The 18,081-nt window shown below is 38.3% G+C and overlaps 2 protein-coding genes across 5 annotated transcripts in view; one reads left to right on the top strand and one right to left on the bottom strand.

Moving 5' to 3' along the window:
* Window positions 1-10,438, top strand: part of OFD1 (OFD1 centriole and centriolar satellite protein) — a 28,189-nt gene extending 17,751 nt beyond the window's left edge. Inside the window, exons 16-23 of the mRNA XM_033147392.1 lie at window positions 620-1,216; window positions 1,797-1,944; window positions 2,815-2,936; window positions 4,777-4,893; window positions 5,832-6,028; window positions 7,585-7,749; window positions 9,515-9,576; window positions 10,030-10,438. Coding sequence (XP_033003283.1) covers window positions 620-1,216; window positions 1,797-1,944; window positions 2,815-2,936; window positions 4,777-4,893; window positions 5,832-6,028; window positions 7,585-7,749; window positions 9,515-9,576; window positions 10,030-10,081 — 1,460 coding nt within the window. The 3' untranslated portion in view covers window positions 10,082-10,438. The remainder of the gene's footprint in view (window positions 1-619; window positions 1,217-1,796; window positions 1,945-2,814; window positions 2,937-4,776; window positions 4,894-5,831; window positions 6,029-7,584; window positions 7,750-9,514; window positions 9,577-10,029) is intronic.
* A 984-nt stretch (window positions 10,439-11,422) lies between these two features.
* Window positions 11,423-18,081, bottom strand: part of GPM6B (glycoprotein M6B) — a 102,433-nt gene continuing 95,774 nt past the window's right edge. For 3 of the 4 annotated variants that reach the window (XM_033147393.1, XM_033147396.1, XM_033147397.1), the window contains 3 exons: window positions 16,689-16,762; window positions 15,378-15,443; window positions 11,423-13,308 (listed from right to left, as the gene is read on the bottom strand). In XM_033147393.1, coding sequence (XP_033003284.1) covers window positions 13,159-13,308; window positions 15,378-15,443; window positions 16,689-16,762 — 290 coding nt within the window. In that variant the 3' untranslated portion in view covers window positions 11,423-13,158. Of the gene's footprint in view, window positions 13,309-15,226; window positions 15,253-15,377; window positions 15,444-16,688; window positions 16,763-18,081 lie in introns of all 4 variants that reach the window. The other variant, XM_033147394.1, reaches the window with a different exon arrangement.

Below are 18,081 nucleotides of genomic sequence, written 5' to 3'. Positions count from 1 at the left end.
CAGAGCCAAGAAACCAAAAGAGTTTCTGCAATTTTTAGCCAGAAACCTTCCATAACTATATTTTATTGCTCCCATCTCAGATTTTCTTATTTGCCCCCATTCATTCCTTTCTGTTACAACATTCTTTGTTTGAAATCAGTTTCTGAAATTGAGTTAAATCCAATTTAAATGTGGCTTTCTGTGTATTTGGTCCCCCCCCCCACCTTGGGTACCTTATTATAGCTTTAAGAGACCTCATAATCCACCTCAAATCTTGAAATGACTAGGCAAATACTTTCATTATGCTTCTACATTTGATTTTAAACATTTTATTCTTGTGTGTGTAACTGCCTTCTGCTGGTATAGGCAGCTCTTTGAATCTAACTCTCTTCTTTTGTGGCTCCTTTCAGCTTAATTTGAATATTTTCTGTTCATTTTGTTTGATCATACTAACTTTAAAAACCAGAAATAAATTTGAATTTTTTTTGCTATATTAAAGCATGTTGGATTTGTGTATAGAATAACTATATTAAAATGTAAGGTAAGTTCAGTTTTCAGTTTTGCATGCTAAATATATAATGACCAAATCAAAATTTGTCTTAAATTGTTTTCTTTTTCTCTATTAAATTCTTGCCTGTAGCGTTAGAGAATGAAGTGTATCGGAATCCAAAGCCCTCTTTGGTTGATCGTTCTGTCATTGACTTGTTTGATGACAAGACTGTACCTCCTGATATTTATATAGATGGTGCTTTCCTGAAAACACGGCCAATGGCTGATACTATTGGAATGGGAAATGGTACAAGCCCCAGACATCATCACCACCTTTTGAAATCTAACACTTCACAAGATTCTGATTTAGAATTTGTAGCTAATACAAAGGCTAGAATAAAAGAATTGGAGAGAGAAGCTGAGTATTTAGAAGAGGCCTACAGGAATTACCAATACAGAGCCATTCAAACCACAGCTGGCCCAGCAAAAACCACATTCTCTTCACCTATGGCAAGTAACTTTACCATGGCATCTCGCCAAAGACTTTGGTTTGCACAGGATGATCTATATCCCCAAGAATTACCCTTTCACTGCCAAAAAAGTAAAAGCTATAGATGGACACCAGGAAATGGGGATCACATGAAAGATCATCTAACCCCTCCACGGAAGAAGTCTACTTCTAGACGTCTGTCTTCTACTCCTGTTTCCAAAGCAAAGAGAAATATTAGTAGCAAGCTGCTTTCTGAAGGTAAGCAATTTGATATTCATGAATTATGAGTGAAGTTGTTGCTTTGTATGGGTATCAAGAGCTACTTATATTAAGAGTTTTCTGCCGTGATGGTTCCTTCCCTTGGTCCATTTCTACTTGCTGCAAACATGGAAATGCTGTTTTTCATCTAACCCCCTTTAATTTATCATTGAAACTGTTAGTCTTTTATTTGCTGACTCTGTAGTCTTTGTGTGTGTGTACGTATGTACACACACACACACACAGTATACTCTGATTAAACACTCTCTTGCTCCTATTTAATCAAAACATGGAGATAAACTTAGGTGAGAAGTACTGTGCAGAAAAAATTCTTTTGTATTTTCCCCCACAATGAACCAATTTTTTTCTAATCTGAAAACCAGTTTTAGAGAGTATCAAGCCTATCTTTTAAGCACCCAAAGCTTTCCAATGTTCCTGTGTTTTTACCCCTCCTTAAAGTATTCTGTGGTTTTCCAGGAACGATTTCCAATGCGTATTACTGGTATCAAGTGTTTTGTTGCTTACAGTAGCTGTTCAGATACAATTGCACAGTAATACGTTGTTGCCTTCTATTCTGCAGATACAGTTGCCTCATCTTTTGCTGCCCCTCATCAGAATGCAGACCAACCTCTCTCCCCCATTCAAAGAACAGGCAACCTTTCATCTCCTGAACATGCTTCTGATATATCAGTTTCTTCTTCCCCAGCCTCCTGCAAACAAAAACTAAGGTAATGTTTATATAGTGGCGAAAGATCTTCAGCTATGTTATGTCCCATATTTGCGTGTTACCTGTTGATATCCGTAATCAAACGTTCTTCCAAGAGCATGGTTTATCCTCAGGCACTTTAGTAGTTACAGTATCTTTTTGTGTACTGCATTTTTAATACATTACAGAAATATGGAGATATAGCAAACATTTCCTAATCCCTTACACGAGCTGGTTTTTCTTTTTCTTTTTCTTTTTTTTTTGCTGCTGAAGGCTGCCCTTGCATTCAAATAGAGATGGAGATAGTAGTGGACCTCTAACATGCAGTCTCGGGGGTAGTGGTGAGTGAGTAGAGGTTGCCTAACTTTTGTGGGTCCATATCCTGACCATGTTGTTCCACTTTGAGAGCTGTATCCCGTAAGTGTTAGTGTGTTTGGTAATAGTGCATCAGGAAGAAGGTAGAGAGTACTGTACAGTGGTATGCAAGTTGATAAAATGATGAGGCAACCTTGCTATTGTGAAATACGAGATCATGAGTTTAGATATTGGATATTATGACTGAAATCTGAATTATTAGAACACTTGGACATCATGGAAGCTGTCATCCAGACTGCAGAAAGGAACCTCACTATGGTTTTTCCCCCTCCATACAACCTTAACTCAGTTTTCTGATGGTTGATGCTGACATAGGGAAAACTGTGCATAAAGGCGCCTCCTGCAAGAGCAAAACAAAGAGCTTTGAGAAACCTTTCTGGTAACTAACGTTCATGTCTTTGTATGTTATGCCCATGATTTGCTCTGCAGATGTGACACAGGACTATTAACTTTACGTTTTAGAAGCTTTTCTAAACTAAATGTAATCACTTTTCTCCATCTCCTTCCTTCCTTCTAGTCTTCATCAGGAGCAAGGTGAAACTCAAGGTGTTAGTGACTCTGCAAAACCTGAGAAGCTCCTGTATAAAGACCTTGGAAATGACAACTCTGACCTTGGAAATGATGAGTCTGCCAGTAAATGTAAGTTTTTACTATGTTTTTCAGAAAGAAGCAATGCAGAAATTTTATATCTGGGAGCCACCTTTTTTTAAAAGCCAGAAATCTCTTAAGTATGACTCTTGGGTTTTGTTTTTGTTTTTGGCTTTTCATAACCTCTCAACTTGTTTTAAGCCACCCGTTTTACCGGGCAACTGTGTAATGGTCTTAACATATAAAATGCACAGAATTGAAGCCTAGCCTAATCCTTGTGTATGTATGTGTGTAAATGTTAGTGGGAATGGTATTGGACATTGTATGACCTACACATTGGTCTTGGGAACCCACATTAGTACAAAAGCAAAATATGCCGAAGCTGTACAGGTTATATTGGTGAGGTCTTTTCAGATCTGCTGGCATAGGCAAAGTATAAAGTCAGAGCTTTGGGAAACACTGGCACTCTTCTGATAGACATTTTAGTTAATATATCTGATGTTTGCCACAACCTGGAAATGAAAAACTAGAGATAGTTTAAAACTGAGCTTTCCAAACTGTGTGTCGTGACACATTAGTGCATTGGCTGCAGTGTGTAGTTGTGTCGTGCATATGCTCCTTGCACTCCTCCTGGGGCCGGAAAGGGATTACTTTAACCTCCAGCTTGCTAGTAAAACTGAATTACTGTGTTGCGAAATGATGCATGTCTAAAAAGTGTGTCACCAACATGAAAAGTTTGGAAAGCTCTGGTTTAAAACTTAGAAGATGTGATGTAAAATTATGAGATTTAATGAAAGTGAAAAATGTTGGAATTGGATAATGCACAGGGAAAACCAGTAAGTGCATGAAAGAGAGGGTTACAGCACTGGATATACAAACTATAATTTGGGTTGGACAGAATTATTGAGGGAGTGCAAATTAAAGCTGTGCCAAAAAAAATGCAATTATAACTTATTGGCTTGTACTGCTATCACACAGTTCCTTGTGTTGATTCTCTTAGTGTTTGTAGATGGATATGAAAGTATGGATGGGCACATGTGTACATATGTATACCGGTACATTATCACTGGCAGCAGAGACTTGGCTGAGGAGGTGGGTGGGCATGGTATATAAAAAAAATGTGTGGCATGCACCTCAGACCAGTCGTCTGGATATTGAGCCTATAAATTAGCCAGGTTATATTTTTATATAACCTGTATCAGGGATGGAGAACCTTTGACACTTCAGATGGTGTTGGACTGTAACTCCCATAAGTCACTGCCTACGTGGCCATTGGTTAGGGGTGATGACAGTTGTGGCCCTTCAGATGTTGCTGTTCCTTATAAAAACAAGATTATATAACAATAATGAAAAACCTGATATTAAAAGATAACAGACTGCTGCTTTCTGACAGAACCTGTTAGTGATGTTTATGTATGGTGATAGAGGAGTTGAAACAACTGGAGAGGGACATGATGCTTGCAGGCCCTACCAAACACCAATAAACTCCAGCCTGAGAAGAGGCAAAACTATAGGAAACTTGAAAGTTTTGTTTTATGGAAGTGACTCAAATGCAACCAGGCCCTCCATATTTTGCATTCATTCTTGTGTCTCACTGGTGGATTTTAATCCTACAAAGTCCACATTGAGTTGAAGCTGTTTTGACTCTTTGCTTAGGAAACATATTGTAAGAACTAGTTTCCAAGCCAGACAGTCCCATGATTCTGATTAAAACAGCCCATTTGAAGTTTCTTCATTCTTAGGGTAATGGTTGGCTTGGCCAAGAAGAGCACTTAATTAATGGCTTACACTTATGCATTCTGAACTCAGTCATTCCCACACTGTGTCCATTTCTTTGCCCTGCTTTGATAATTGCAGAATAATGAGGGCATTGTTCCTACTTCTCCTCTAGATCAAGAGGACATTCCAGAACAGCTCGAAAGCGATGCGTCACATCCATCTCACATTGTTAGTGGAAGCCATGTTCCAGCTACTGTGCCAGCAGCGGGCACTTCACAGCAGGACATAAGTGAGTTTTCAGCTCAAACAAGTGTGAATAGCCATTTTAGATGGCTTGTTTATCGAAGTATATGGAAACTGAAGCTTTTGCAGCATCTTGTCTGAAATACAGTAAATGGTATTGTTTTAAACTGACTACTGTCCATAACAGAATATCTTCATGATATATTTCAGTTTAGAGCTGCTTCAGTCAACTTTAAGAACATATTTTTTAAGTTTCTCCATACCTGTAACAGGAAGGCACACAGTTATGTTAGACATTTGAAGATAAAGCAACAAGGGTAGAGAGCTTAACAAAGGAACCTAGGGGAACTCGAGATGGGTGGGGAGTGAGTTTGAAAGTAACTATTCTCCCTGCATAGTGCACCACTTTCAACAATTTGTATGGAAAGATAGAGCTTCCGTTTCTCTCAACATTTGCCCTCTGGAATCCCTATGAAGTTAACATGTTTCTTGTTTGCATATTGGGGCAGCTGAAAGGGTAATATTTGTGACAGGGAGCCCTGCAGCAGTCCTCTTCTCAAGCCTGCTATTTCTGTTAGACAGCTGAAATTGCTGTACTTGAATTTTTATTTTGTTTTGTGACATTTCAACAAAATGTACCCTAACTATTAATATATTTCTGTACCCTACTGCACCATCATGATGACTAGGCACAGCTAGGTTTTCTGTAGCTTAGTGATCTTGCACAGTCTTATGTAGAGAGTTTATTGGGCAGCCATAGAGTTGGAAAATCACCAATATACTGTAAATGGAGGCAAAGGAAGCTGAATACAGTTTGTGCAGGACATGGCATATTCTGCTTCTCCGGATTATTAGTCTTTTCTATGCACTGTTAAGCACCTATCTGTTTGGAATAATATGCATCCATATACTTTAACTGTGTTTGATTTAATGCTTCAGAATGCAAAACTCTTTCTTTGCTTAATATTGCCCTCTATGCATTAGGTGGAGCAGAAATAACAGCCCTGGAGAAACAAAGGCATCCTGAAGAACAGGAGGAGGAGGAGGAGGAAGAAGAGGAGGAGGAGGAGCAGCAGCAGCAGCAGCAAAAATGGGAAGAGAGGGAAGCAAAAAGGCAGCAAGAGAGGCAGGACACTTTGGAAAGAGAGCAAGGAGAACTGGAAAAAACAAATGAAGAATTGGTAATGCATTTCAGCGTCTTGATGATTTAAAATAGTTATTATAAAGTAAAGAGTACTTTCTTTTTTCTGGACTAGGACTGTAGATACAGGCAGCCCCCCATTTACGTGCGTTCAGTATGTGTTTGATCTTGTATACGCACATCACGCCGAACCCAAAGTGACCTGGAAACGTCATAAAGACATCACTTAAAGGGCGGAATGGGGGTATAAACGGGGGGGGGGGGCGCTGCCTGTATAGACAACAGATTCTCAGAGGCAGTTTTGTGGAGTGGCTGTTGCCTGTAGTGTGCTGATAGAATTTCTGCAGAACTTGGGTTCCCTCATGTTTTCCTTCCGGTGGACATTGATAGATCAGAAGCTATTCGCCACCTGCCATTTTACCCACCATATTGATTTGCCAGGGATATGAGTAAGCTGCTGTAACACTGCATTAAATTGGGTTTTCCCCTGCTCTGTTTTATCCCCACTATATCCCACTCACCCTGGTTGAACAGAAATCAAATTTATTATGTTGTATTATTCATAGTGCCTCAGTACTGGGAAAAGGAAGGTTTTTTTTTTTACAAAAAACCAAATTGGACAACCTTTGAATATTTCCTTTTGGAAGAAGGAGATGGTTTATAGAGCAGCTATTTTTGAAGCTCTTTGTGCATAATAGTATTTTTTTTAAATAAATGATCACTTCTGAGAGTATGCTGTCTTGGGGTACTCTGATGATAGGAGGCTGCAGCCCTGCTACTACTAATGGCAGGCTGGAGTCCTTCCCATCCAGTGGACTTCCTCATGAGGAACTAAGTGGTCAGCATTTCTTACCATTTCTGTGATAAAACCAAGATATGGCACATTAATCTGACACCACCAAAGATGGAAAGTAAACTGCATCAGTTGTTTTTAGTATTATGTTCTGGGGAAAGAGGGACCAGTACAAACATTCTCTTGGAGAACTGACTTTTTAACAGTACTTTGCATTTAGCTGTTTTACATTTTTATGCAAGTATTTATAAACCACCATATAAAATATTAGGCCTGTGTATAACATTAAAGACAAAACACCATTTGAGAAAGCAAAATACAAATAATGGTTAAGGTCACTGGCAATCAAAAAATAAGCTGCTACAGTGGGCTATCAACATTAATAAAAGGCCTTCAAGAGACACCTGAAAGTCAATAGCAAGGGTGCCTGCTGAATCTTCTAGAAGAATGTTCTCTATAGCATAGGATCGCAACATCAAATGTAGAACTTCTGGTTGAGACCAGTTGCGCTTCTGTAAAATGGGGGATTTGATAATCAAATGTAGTTTAGTTCTGGTTGAAGTAAGCCATCTATTTATTACTGTGAGGATTTAACTTGTGTGTGAAGAGACATAATTATTGCAGGCAATTTGCTGCAACTAATTTTGTGCTGTTTCTTTTATATAGTCCTTTAAGATCCTTATAAAAGTATAGGATGCTGAGTGTAGGTAGGATTATGTTACCAGTGGGCCACATTTAAGTAGAGCATTCCTTTCTTCTCTTTTAAAATGTTTTATGGCGTTCATTCTTTGGTTTCATAAAAGTGTATGCAAGTGTCAGTGGAAACCGAGAAAAAGCATGAAGATGTGGCAGATTTGGAAACGATTATCTCAAAGTCTGAAGAGCATGGTGGTGATGCTGTTCCTAATCCACTGGAAAAATACATGAAAATAATACAGCAGAATCAGAAGCAGGAGTTTGCAAATGAGGTGATGTCCATTATTCTTACATCTAATGCCCTGGCTTTCTTCCATTAGGGACCCCAAGGTGGTATACATGTGGTTAATAGGAGGTCTCCCATCTAGGTTCTGGTCCGAACCAGATGTGCTTAGCGTCAGCAAGATGGTGGTTTAATGCGCCTGAGATGTATTAGTTTTGGAACTCTGCGTACTCCAAGAACAAAGATGGAGGGTGTATTCTATCACACAATCTCAGTACAGTAGTTGCTTTGTCTTTTTCACACTGGACAAGCAAGCATGCAAGATAGCATGTACACGACCAACTAAAGAGTAGAAAAAGATCTAATTAATTTAAAATGTTGAGGTCTAGCTTTTGTTGTAACAGAAACTTGGGATTTAAAGTCTACCTTATGTTTCCCCCACTTGAGGTCATTTAATACTCAGTGTATTGCCAAATTACTTCGGTTAATAACCAACAAAAATTTCCTAATGTACTTGATTGTTGTTGCGAACCTTGTGGATATTTGCAGTTGAGCTGATTCTTCTGCAGCTTGCTTTGCTGTTATTCAGAATTAACCATCTTCAGCTGAATTAATGATTAGCTTAAAAGGATGGATTCCAAACCATCATACTTCCTTGATTACAGCTTTTTGGCTTAATGAGTCATGCTTCATGCATATACAATAAATTTCTAGTAGCCACACTTGAGTTCAGTTTGGCAAAACTGTTTATATTATTGCTGTTTATATCTACTCTTTTTTGCTGCGTGATATCAAATTCAAAAAGGAACAGTAGAATGTTAGATCCTCTCTGTGCATCACAATATCTAGGACTTAATGCTATAAGCAAACTGAACTAATCACTGGAGAGTGCTATCATTTGCTATTGTGTGGGTGGCTTACCTGTGGCCCTCCAGATGCCGTTGAACTCCCAATTCCTGGTCTGTGGTCAGGAACAATAGGTATTTGTAGTACAGTAACAGTTGGAGGTTCCCCACATCTGTTCTACTGTTGATCTTTGTTAGTCATTTTGAATTGGTAATACACAGTGATAACCACTGTAATTCCATCACGCTGCAGTAGTGATCTCTGCTTGGTCTTGTAACATACAAATTCTTGCATCAAACTACTTTCTTAATCTTTTATTCACTGATCACTTTTGACAAATACAAGATCATTTGAATTTGGCAATGATACTAGAAAAAATAGTGGGCAAATACTTAAGTGTGTACATTCTGGTTTTAAACAGTTTAAACATACAGGTTTAAGATTACCCGCAGACCTATGGAGACCACAAAATTTTGTCTGGAAAAGGTCATACTATGGTAGAAAGCCAATAACAGGACACGTGAAATATGCCAAACTAAAATTAACAAATTCCATTACAAAGCTGTTCAGACATAAGCATGCTATTTTTTAAATAAAGACCAAAAAACCCCATTACAGTCAATAAGATTGTGTCTCTATCAGTGGCTGTTGCAACTGGTTGAAGGCAGAGAGAAAACACCAACTGCCATTTAGCACCTTCAGTCCTAGAGATGCCCCACTCCAGCAGCCATTCCACCTTGCCATGTACAAGCTAGAACATGAATGTGTGTGTTTGCCTTCATTCCCTCTCCCGTTTGCATTGTACCTGTTAGATGATAATGCATCATGGCAGTGACCTGTCTTATCTACTCTCTGCATAGCACTTAGGGTAATTTTAAGTACCTAATCATATTCCTGTTTTTTTGAGTAGCTTTGGAGTGTGGAGACCACACAAAAGCAACCAGTAACAACTTTCTTTTCTCTATTAGGACTTCAAGAAAGAAACTGAAGTAGTGTCTGAGAAACTCTCAGGCAGTGGAAAGGAGGACAGGTATGTATCTTTCTAGTGCTTGACGTGTATGGTTCATTTTTATTTATTTTTGCTTTTGTATCAAGTGGGGCCTTTTTGTGTTAAAACAGATCCTTTCCATTAAACAGTTTTAATTGCATACTAATTACACTTGTCTGGTAATTTTTACTGTATTGCAGTTGAATTAAGATTTGTTAGAGTTTTAAAGCAAATGTCAAAAGAATGGATTTCATACTAAGTTTATTTGAGCAGGTCTCTATTTATAGATTGTTTGTGATAGCAGACATTGGGGAAGAAGATTTCACCACATCCCTATAAATGTCCAAATTATCCCTCCCCCCTAAAAAAAACCTGCTCTAGATGATTGGGGGACTTATGATTTGATGTGTATGCTGTGTGAGGGAAGGGTAGATGAGAATCCTAAGAAGGAAGTGTATTAGACTGTTTCAAAATTCATTATTATCTGTGTTCCAGCTTTAGTGCTGCAGCCACTCTTCATGGAGAGCCTGATGATGATTTCTGGTGAATATCGATTAGCAAGGGGCTACCTGACCAGAGAAGTGGACTTCTTTTTCATCAGAGGAAGCACCACAAACTAGGGTGAGATTCTGAACGCTGGAATATTGCCATCTGCATAATTCAAGAAGAACATACTAAAAGTGAAACATTGCTGTTTGTTGGCACAAAGTTCCTATCAGTGCTACAGAAACAATGTTTCAGAGAATTGCTTCCTACCTGAACAACCAATTTTACATGTTTATAATATGCCAGTACAATAAAGATAGCTTTTTATAGAGGCAGTGGGGGAAACAATCAAATCAGGTTGGTTTACCTTGTTTAACAAATGAATATTTTTAAAAAATAAAGCAGCAGTCATAGAAAATTCTGTGTTTAAATCTATTTGAAATATTTTCTTCCAGAGTTTATATTACAGACTTTACAGATGATTGACCAGCTTGTCTATATAAGCATAGCTCAAAGCTCTAGAATGAAAACAATGTTTAGGCATTTAACTTTTGGGGTAATGTGCTTAAGAAGCTTTTGACTTTATTGAATAGTGACTCTAGAATTTCCTGCTGCTGCACATCCTTTAGCTATTCTTTAAAAACAAACTAGGGCATCAGCAAGAGTTCACTCAAGCTTTGTAATTAGTGGGAAATGCTGGTACAGATGAATCGATGGCACCTGATTTGTTGAAATGCCAGAGATTTTGAAAGTTGAAATATATCCTGGCTTCATGTAGTTTGACCACGCTGCACTAAAATAATGAAACACACTATAGATGGGAAACTTTTACAGTGAGCTTATGAGAGATGCCAGGCATGCCTTAAGCAGCAGTTCTCCTAAGACAAAAGTTGAGCAAATAGTACTCTGTTTCAAAATTAGTTACTGAGAACAGGCCCTTGCAGATGAGCATCTTTCAAAACACTTTTGCATATCTGTGTTTGCTAATTTGACTGCTCTCATTTCTTAAGAGACAGAAACTAACAAATTTATGTTTATGTCAAACCGTATCAAACCTGAACTGTGAAATACAATATTGTTGTTTTTTGCCCCAAAGGTAAACTGATAGTGGCAAATCCATATATCGAATAATGTGCACACTTTTTGAAAGTCAGACTCAGTCCAGAGGCACCCTAGCACTGCAGAATATCACATGTGATAGCTTATTGTGTGTGTGTACACACACACACACACACCTTGATAAGATGCAGGGAAAGGTCTATCTTCCTATGTCCATGGTTGCCATATTTTTCAATAGATGCTAAAACTTCCAATTATGTCTCACCCAAACACTAGCTTTGGGATGGCTGTCTATACTGCTACAACTGTTTCAAAACTTTCTTAAAATAAGCATACACAAATATTGGTTCTATTATCTACAAATATTTATTGTAACACTTGGATATAACTACAGGAAGCCCTTGGCACTGATAGAAAATATTGATTCACGGTTAGGTTACAAAAATTTATACATAGCAAAATTTAATGCTCTTTACATAAAAAATATTAGACTACTTAAACAAAACTTCAAAAAACTCCCAGTAAATAGCTACATAGAATTAGAAAAGAATTAGGCTTTAAGACACTGTCCATTACCTTTATGCAAACACTGGACTAGTAAGAACATCACCTGCATTGCTGTAGAAATTTGTTTCCTTCATGCAACAGGTAAAAACAAACACTAAGCTATTTTTTATCTGCTCTATATAGATTTTGCCTCTTTAAAAAGAAAGTCAGATTAGGCATGTAACAAACTCAAATGCAAGGTAATACCTGAAGTTTTTTCCACATTAATATTTTTTCCTTTAAAAACTTTCTAAAGAAACATGTGCTTCCTTTATCTTTATACACTTCTGTATGATCTACAGGAGCATGTTAATATTCAGCAAACGTTCAAAACTAATCAAACCACACATTAACATGGATGTGTGACTTGACTTTTCTACTGATTTAAAATTCACTGATGTACTTAGTTTCTCCAACATTTATTTTTTTTAAAAAAAAAGCACACCAAAGATACCATCACTAGTACTCAAGCTAGCACTCAATGTTTCTGAAAATGTTAGAAGGCAGATTTTGTGGGAAACACTTTTAAAATGGCACCCAATATTTTACTGAACACCAAATTTCTTAAAAGAGAAAACAAATAAGCACTGTCTATAAACGTGCTGAGCACCAAAATTGAGACATGTGGTTGACCTGTGCTCTGTATGGCTATGGGTTTTTAAGTTCTACAAATTGTTATCTGCTCACTTGAAACAATTATATCAGTATAATTTCAACTAGGTAACACTTTCTGCTTTGATAAAATACATGATAATGATCTCCCACTGCTATATAAATGCTTCAGACATTTATAGAAAATAAATATTAAGGCAAAGCTGACATTTATTTTCTGAGAAGGAGATCATTATCCTGATCCAAGGGTTTGTCTACATTCCATCAAACGGTATAAAATTAAAAGAAAACAAACTGGGCAACAGCACCCAGCTTACTCTGGTAAGTGCAGTAGAACAACAGTGGCTCATTACAGCATCAATGAAAAGGGAGTGGCTCAGAAAATAACACTTCTGGCATTTAGTCCAAAAAATCCAGTTTTAATTTTGACAGAGACTGAAAAAGATTATTTGTAACTTCCTGAAACCGTATCAAATAAGCACAACTATCAGTATTCAGAAGAAAGGGAATAGCTATCTAGTCATACTAGAATCTTAGTTACTTACATCTGTGTAATTATATACAGCCTTTAAAATCTTTTAGTCATTGCAGGGCTGGATACCAACTGTGGTAGCCTGTTTTGAAAGGAGCATGTTCCTTCAGTAATTCTTTTATAATTGCCAAGAAATATCCATAAAGATCCTTGACTTGGTAACATGTTTTTCTAAAGTGGCCTAGAGACAACCTCTCTCCCCTCCCTCCCCACCCCCCATCGCAGTGCTAAAGGAATGGAGGATATCCACTGCAAATTTTCCCTATGATCATGGCCCAGGAGCATGAATGTGAAGTTTTTATACTTCTGCATTTGCTTGGACATGCATCTGTTCTGCAGAGCAGCCGCTTGATGATTTGTCAGAGCTACAAAATTCTTCTGGCAAACATTTATGTGTAAGAATTGAGTTGCTCTTTGGACCGAGACTGGATATCCTGAAGCTCCTGTTCTTCTTTTGCTTTGATATCCTGGTAAGCCTGCATTTTGCTCGCATCCTTTAAGTAGGCCCAGTTAGAGGACAGTATCATGAGGAAGTGTATCTGGAAGAGAAGGGTGAGCATGATGGCTAGTGAGCATGTCAAGAGGCAAAGCAGGCAGCTAGTAAGATTAATTTTTAAAAGTTATTCTACATTATTAAATATTAAAAAGGCAAAGAGGCTTATTTCTAAAGATCTCTAGAATTTTGCATGCTTAACTCTACTAAGTAGGTACTAGCAAAAGTTAGTAGGAAATAGGAACAAAAGCAGTTAATGCGAAAGAACAACAGAAACGGAAAAGCTTTGAAAATACATTGCAAGTTTACATGCTGAAGCCTAGAAGAGCAACTCAAGATAAATCTGTGATCATTTCTTCCTTTCCCTGTTTCCCCCCCATCCTCTTGAGTAAAGGAAAATTGTAATGTGGAAATTTTATACAGTAATCCTCTTACAAAAGTTGGGTTCCGCCATACTCACTGGGGCAAAAAGTTTTTTTCTAAAATGCAGCTTTCTTATATAAAAGGGTTTGCTTTGCGTGCTGCATGGTTATACTTTGGAAGCTGATCACTGACAAATAAGTTAGTAGCACATAGAAAACATCAACTTTTGTGGCATTGGCTATTTCTCATAGGCCAGGGGTGAGGTGGAATGAACTCGTTTCCATGCTTTTGCTAGAGAACTGCATGGCTTTTGTTTCTTGTTTTTGGGGGGAAATGAAAATGTCAACTAATGAAAAGGGTATTCTTCAGTGAGCCTAATTAGTTGTCTCTCAAAACATTTGACCAGCAAAAACCCAAAGGGCTGGTGTTATACAGTAAAAATGAGAGGCAAATGTGTGGCACTTTAGAAGAGCGCTTTGACAGCAATCTAAAAGGTAGGCACTGACAGTTACCAAGAATCAAGCATGTATCTTGTGTGTCATCTATTTGTAGAACAGGTGCTTTATTATTTTTCAGATTAGTGAACAGCAGAGACAAAATAACTTATTACAGGCCCTTAATTGATCCAGTAATTATTTCAGAGATGATAGTTAGAAAAAATATAGCTTGATGTTAAATGAAAGCCCTCCTTCCTTTAAAGGGATGATTTACAACATCACTGAAAATAACAATCCTCTCATAGTATAGAAAATAACCAGCTCTCACCCACATCATTATTCATATACAAGAAATAAATTTGAATTAATCTAAAATGCTTAAAGATGCTTACTGAAGCTATTTACAATTTACTGTAACAAACTTCAAAAAAGCTAGACTCTTTAGTCTAGGGTGTCAGTGGTTTTTCAAGCTACACAGTGCAGCTCTTTACTGGGCTTATGCAATTTAGAATTTAGTGCAGCAATCTTCCCGACTCTTAAACTTCAAAACGGCATAGTTATATGTGGTAGCCATCATGTAGATCAGCTGGTGGAAGAGAACAAAACACAGCGTATAAGAGACAACAACTTCTACTGGCCCTTTAGGCAGTTCTTTGTGTTAGAATGAAAATTTATACTGTGTCAGGCACGGATTTCAATGAGAGCTATGGCAAAACTGACTAGCTCTGCTTTACCTAAGCTATGTAAGGGTCCCTGGTTGTTTCAGTGGGAAGTACATTGATAAATTATGACTTTAAATGAATTTGGCAACAGAAGATTGAAAGCAGGTTGCTGCAGCAGTTCATTGACTATAAATGGGTCTTGTTTTTAATCAGACTAACTAGCTTCAGTACATACAGGTACCTTTCATACTCCCCAAAAGACTTAAAGGAAGGAAAGACAGGAGTATTAATTAAAACTATTTTCAAAGATAGGAAACCTCTGAAGTGTCCTGATGCCGGGTAGTTCTATATACTAATGGCAAAATAGCTATATCCAAAAATGCCATAAATTGGCCATGCAACAGGATGGAGGTAAACGAATAGCAAAAACAAAACCAAACCAAAAGAACTATTTTAAAGCTTGCTTTGGTGCAAAGCTTTACTGGGAAATGTAAGCACTTGCCTGCTATTTGGAATATCCTGAGAAAACTACAATCAGGTGCCAACAAACACAAAAATTATTACTTAGTTTAAGTTAAACAATATTTTAAAGATTATATCTGAAAAGGGAATACGTGGTTAATTTATGAGAGAGAGAGGATAATGGTACTCACCAGGGCTATAACAGTAGCACCAGCTCCAGCACATGCCACAATGAACAGGTGGTAAGACAAATAGAACTATAACAGTAAAGAGGAAAATCATTGTCCTAGGAGCTCCATGGCACATTAACAAATATAACTCTCGGGAGGCTGCCTAGTGTGGAGGAAGGTCCAATTCCATGAGCCACTGCACCAACAAATATTTTTGAGGGGATGTAGTGAGTACTCAATGTCAAAACCTATGGCACTTCAAGCTATTCAGACAAGGAGTCTGTGCCAGTGTTGCTGCAATGTAATACTGCCAGTTGTACCTAAAGGCCAGGTTCCTTCACACAACTGTGAACACAGGTATGAGCATGACAGCATGGAAGAAGCCTAGTGGGAATCAGATTCTGCATACAGGAAACTTGCACTCATCTCTCTGATTGTGACTGAAAAAAATGTTAGCCTCAGTAACTGGATGCTGATCGCCTCATGTGCAGCTTGTTCATGGCAATTTTTATCCATGCCAGCCAAGAGAAAAAGAATGAACAAATCCAAAATTATTACTCTGATTGAGACTAGGGCCACCACCATGGCAGTTCCATCAGCACCACTCCAACCTCTATTAACATTATTCTAGCCCACTGTTGTAACTGAGGGGTGCTCCACACATTTAAAAACCTGTGTACGTCCTTGTTTCCCACATGCATGGAAGGCAGCATAATAAGGCAAACCTGCCCAACCTGCCTGGAATAGGTGCTTTTATAAATGGCAGCTGTGTGTTACTGCCTCTCACTGTGACTCAGTTGCAGTTAGACAAACTGATTAGGAGGAGAGAGATGCTGTGGACCACAACAGCCCAGTCAGCATGATGCCTTAGCAATAAAGATAGGAGACTGTGTATTTGGAGGGCACTATTTTTGCAGTTGTTCCTTATTCAAAGGAAGCATGGTATATTAATTAAGCATTGATTTAAGAAAAGATGGTGGTATTACTTATTTATACACTGTATCTTAGTGTTTACCACATTGATGTGTTTTATGCAAAATTGATGTCGCTTGATGAAATAATTTTTCAGCACTATGTATTTCAGCTACTGAAGGGGTGGGAGGAGAAATACCATTATCTCTCAACTGGCTATCCATAGAACCGCTTAGCCTTGCAACAAGTAGTGCAGACCTATATCCTCATAATGTTGTATCATTCATTCTGCATGATTAAGAAACATTTTTTAAAAAAATAAATAAATGGCACGAACATTAATGTTTTAGCAGACCAATTGTTTATATCCCAGTTATCAAGATATGCAAGACAAGCACCGGGTGCCGTAGTCCTGTTTACCTCAGGGGTGCTGCACATATCTGCTAAGGCTGACCCACATGCCTTGCCAGGCACAGCATTCCAAGGGATGATACCTGAAGTTAAAATATCAAAAAGCCATTGTTAAAGCTGATAGCTGATGTCATTCTCCCTTCCTGAAATCCATTTCCCTTCCCCACCTACATGCAAGTTGTGTTCCTTTAACAAGCACCCACACATTGACCAGTTCAATCTGGAGTTGGCACCAGAAAGTACAAAATCACTTAACTGTGTTCCCTTTCTACATCTAGGAGAGATTCTCCTTGCCAAGAGATGTTCTCAGATCTAGGATTCCCATATGGCGGACAAATGGTTGTTTTAGTCACTATGGACACTCTTCTTCTTTTTAATCACTGTCATATGCTGTGCTTCCTGACTCTCTTGAATGGGTGAAGGGATTGCTGAAAAGGGTGCTTGCATCTTTACAGGCTCTGCCTTAAGCTTCGTGGATTGAGATTGCAATTGTGGTCAATTGCAGAGGAACCATTCAGAATTATGTCTGCAAGCCACTCTCTTCCTCCATTGCCCATTGCCTTATTAAAGCCTCTGTTCCTGTTCTTCATTACTGATCTTCAGGCCATTTTCTTGCTGGTGGAAGTATACCATGTAACAGCAAAGTTCCTCAACATACTGCACTATAGAAGATATTCATCAAATATATTCATCTTTGAACTTTTTTGGGGAGGGCTATACAGCAATAGGTATGTGTATGAGAGTTATAAAACACTGGATAAGTTTCTGTGTAGCACTAAGCCATGTGGAGTGAGAAAAACTATGAGCCAAGGTTTGGGCAGCATGCCAACTCAACAGTCATGGCATAGCTCGCAGCAGCACAGAAGCAGCAGGACTAGAGGAGAAAAGCTACTTGGTCTTGGAATCTCTATAAGTAGTTCTATTGGGTTGAATCCAACTAAGTTGGATGAAAGTAAGTTGTGTCCATTAACTTCAATAGGTTTACTCTGAGAAGGACTAGCAGTGGATAAAAACCCATTATTTCCCAGGCTCACCACTACTGCGCCCTCCCCACACATTCTCATTTCCACTGGCCTTTCTGAAAGATTTGCACCCATCTTTAGCCAATATCAGAGAAAGTATGTTAGGAACCTTAAAATACCTGAAATCTGGATGGAACCTCTAGAAGTAAATTGACTCAACTTCTATTATGTGTTCAGCTGCCCTGTGTTCTATTGCCCTTCCTTTTTGGAGGTGATCATGTCCCTCACTCCTAATCCCACACAAATAATCCCAGTCCCAGGGGAGGGTGGGGGCTAAACAGTATTTGTCACCAAATAAGCATTAATGATAGGAACACCTGCTTAGTGTGTGTTATGTTAATCAGGCAAAAAAGATCTGGTCCCATAATGTGTGATTCTTG

This window comes from Lacerta agilis, chromosome 4, assembly GCF_009819535.1.
Source record: "Lacerta agilis isolate rLacAgi1 chromosome 4, rLacAgi1.pri, whole genome shotgun sequence".
In the NCBI taxonomy this organism is placed as follows: domain Eukaryota; kingdom Metazoa; phylum Chordata; class Lepidosauria; order Squamata; family Lacertidae; genus Lacerta; species Lacerta agilis.
The sequence above is the reverse complement of the archived record's forward strand: the minus strand, read 5'-3'. Positions and strand labels throughout refer to the sequence as shown.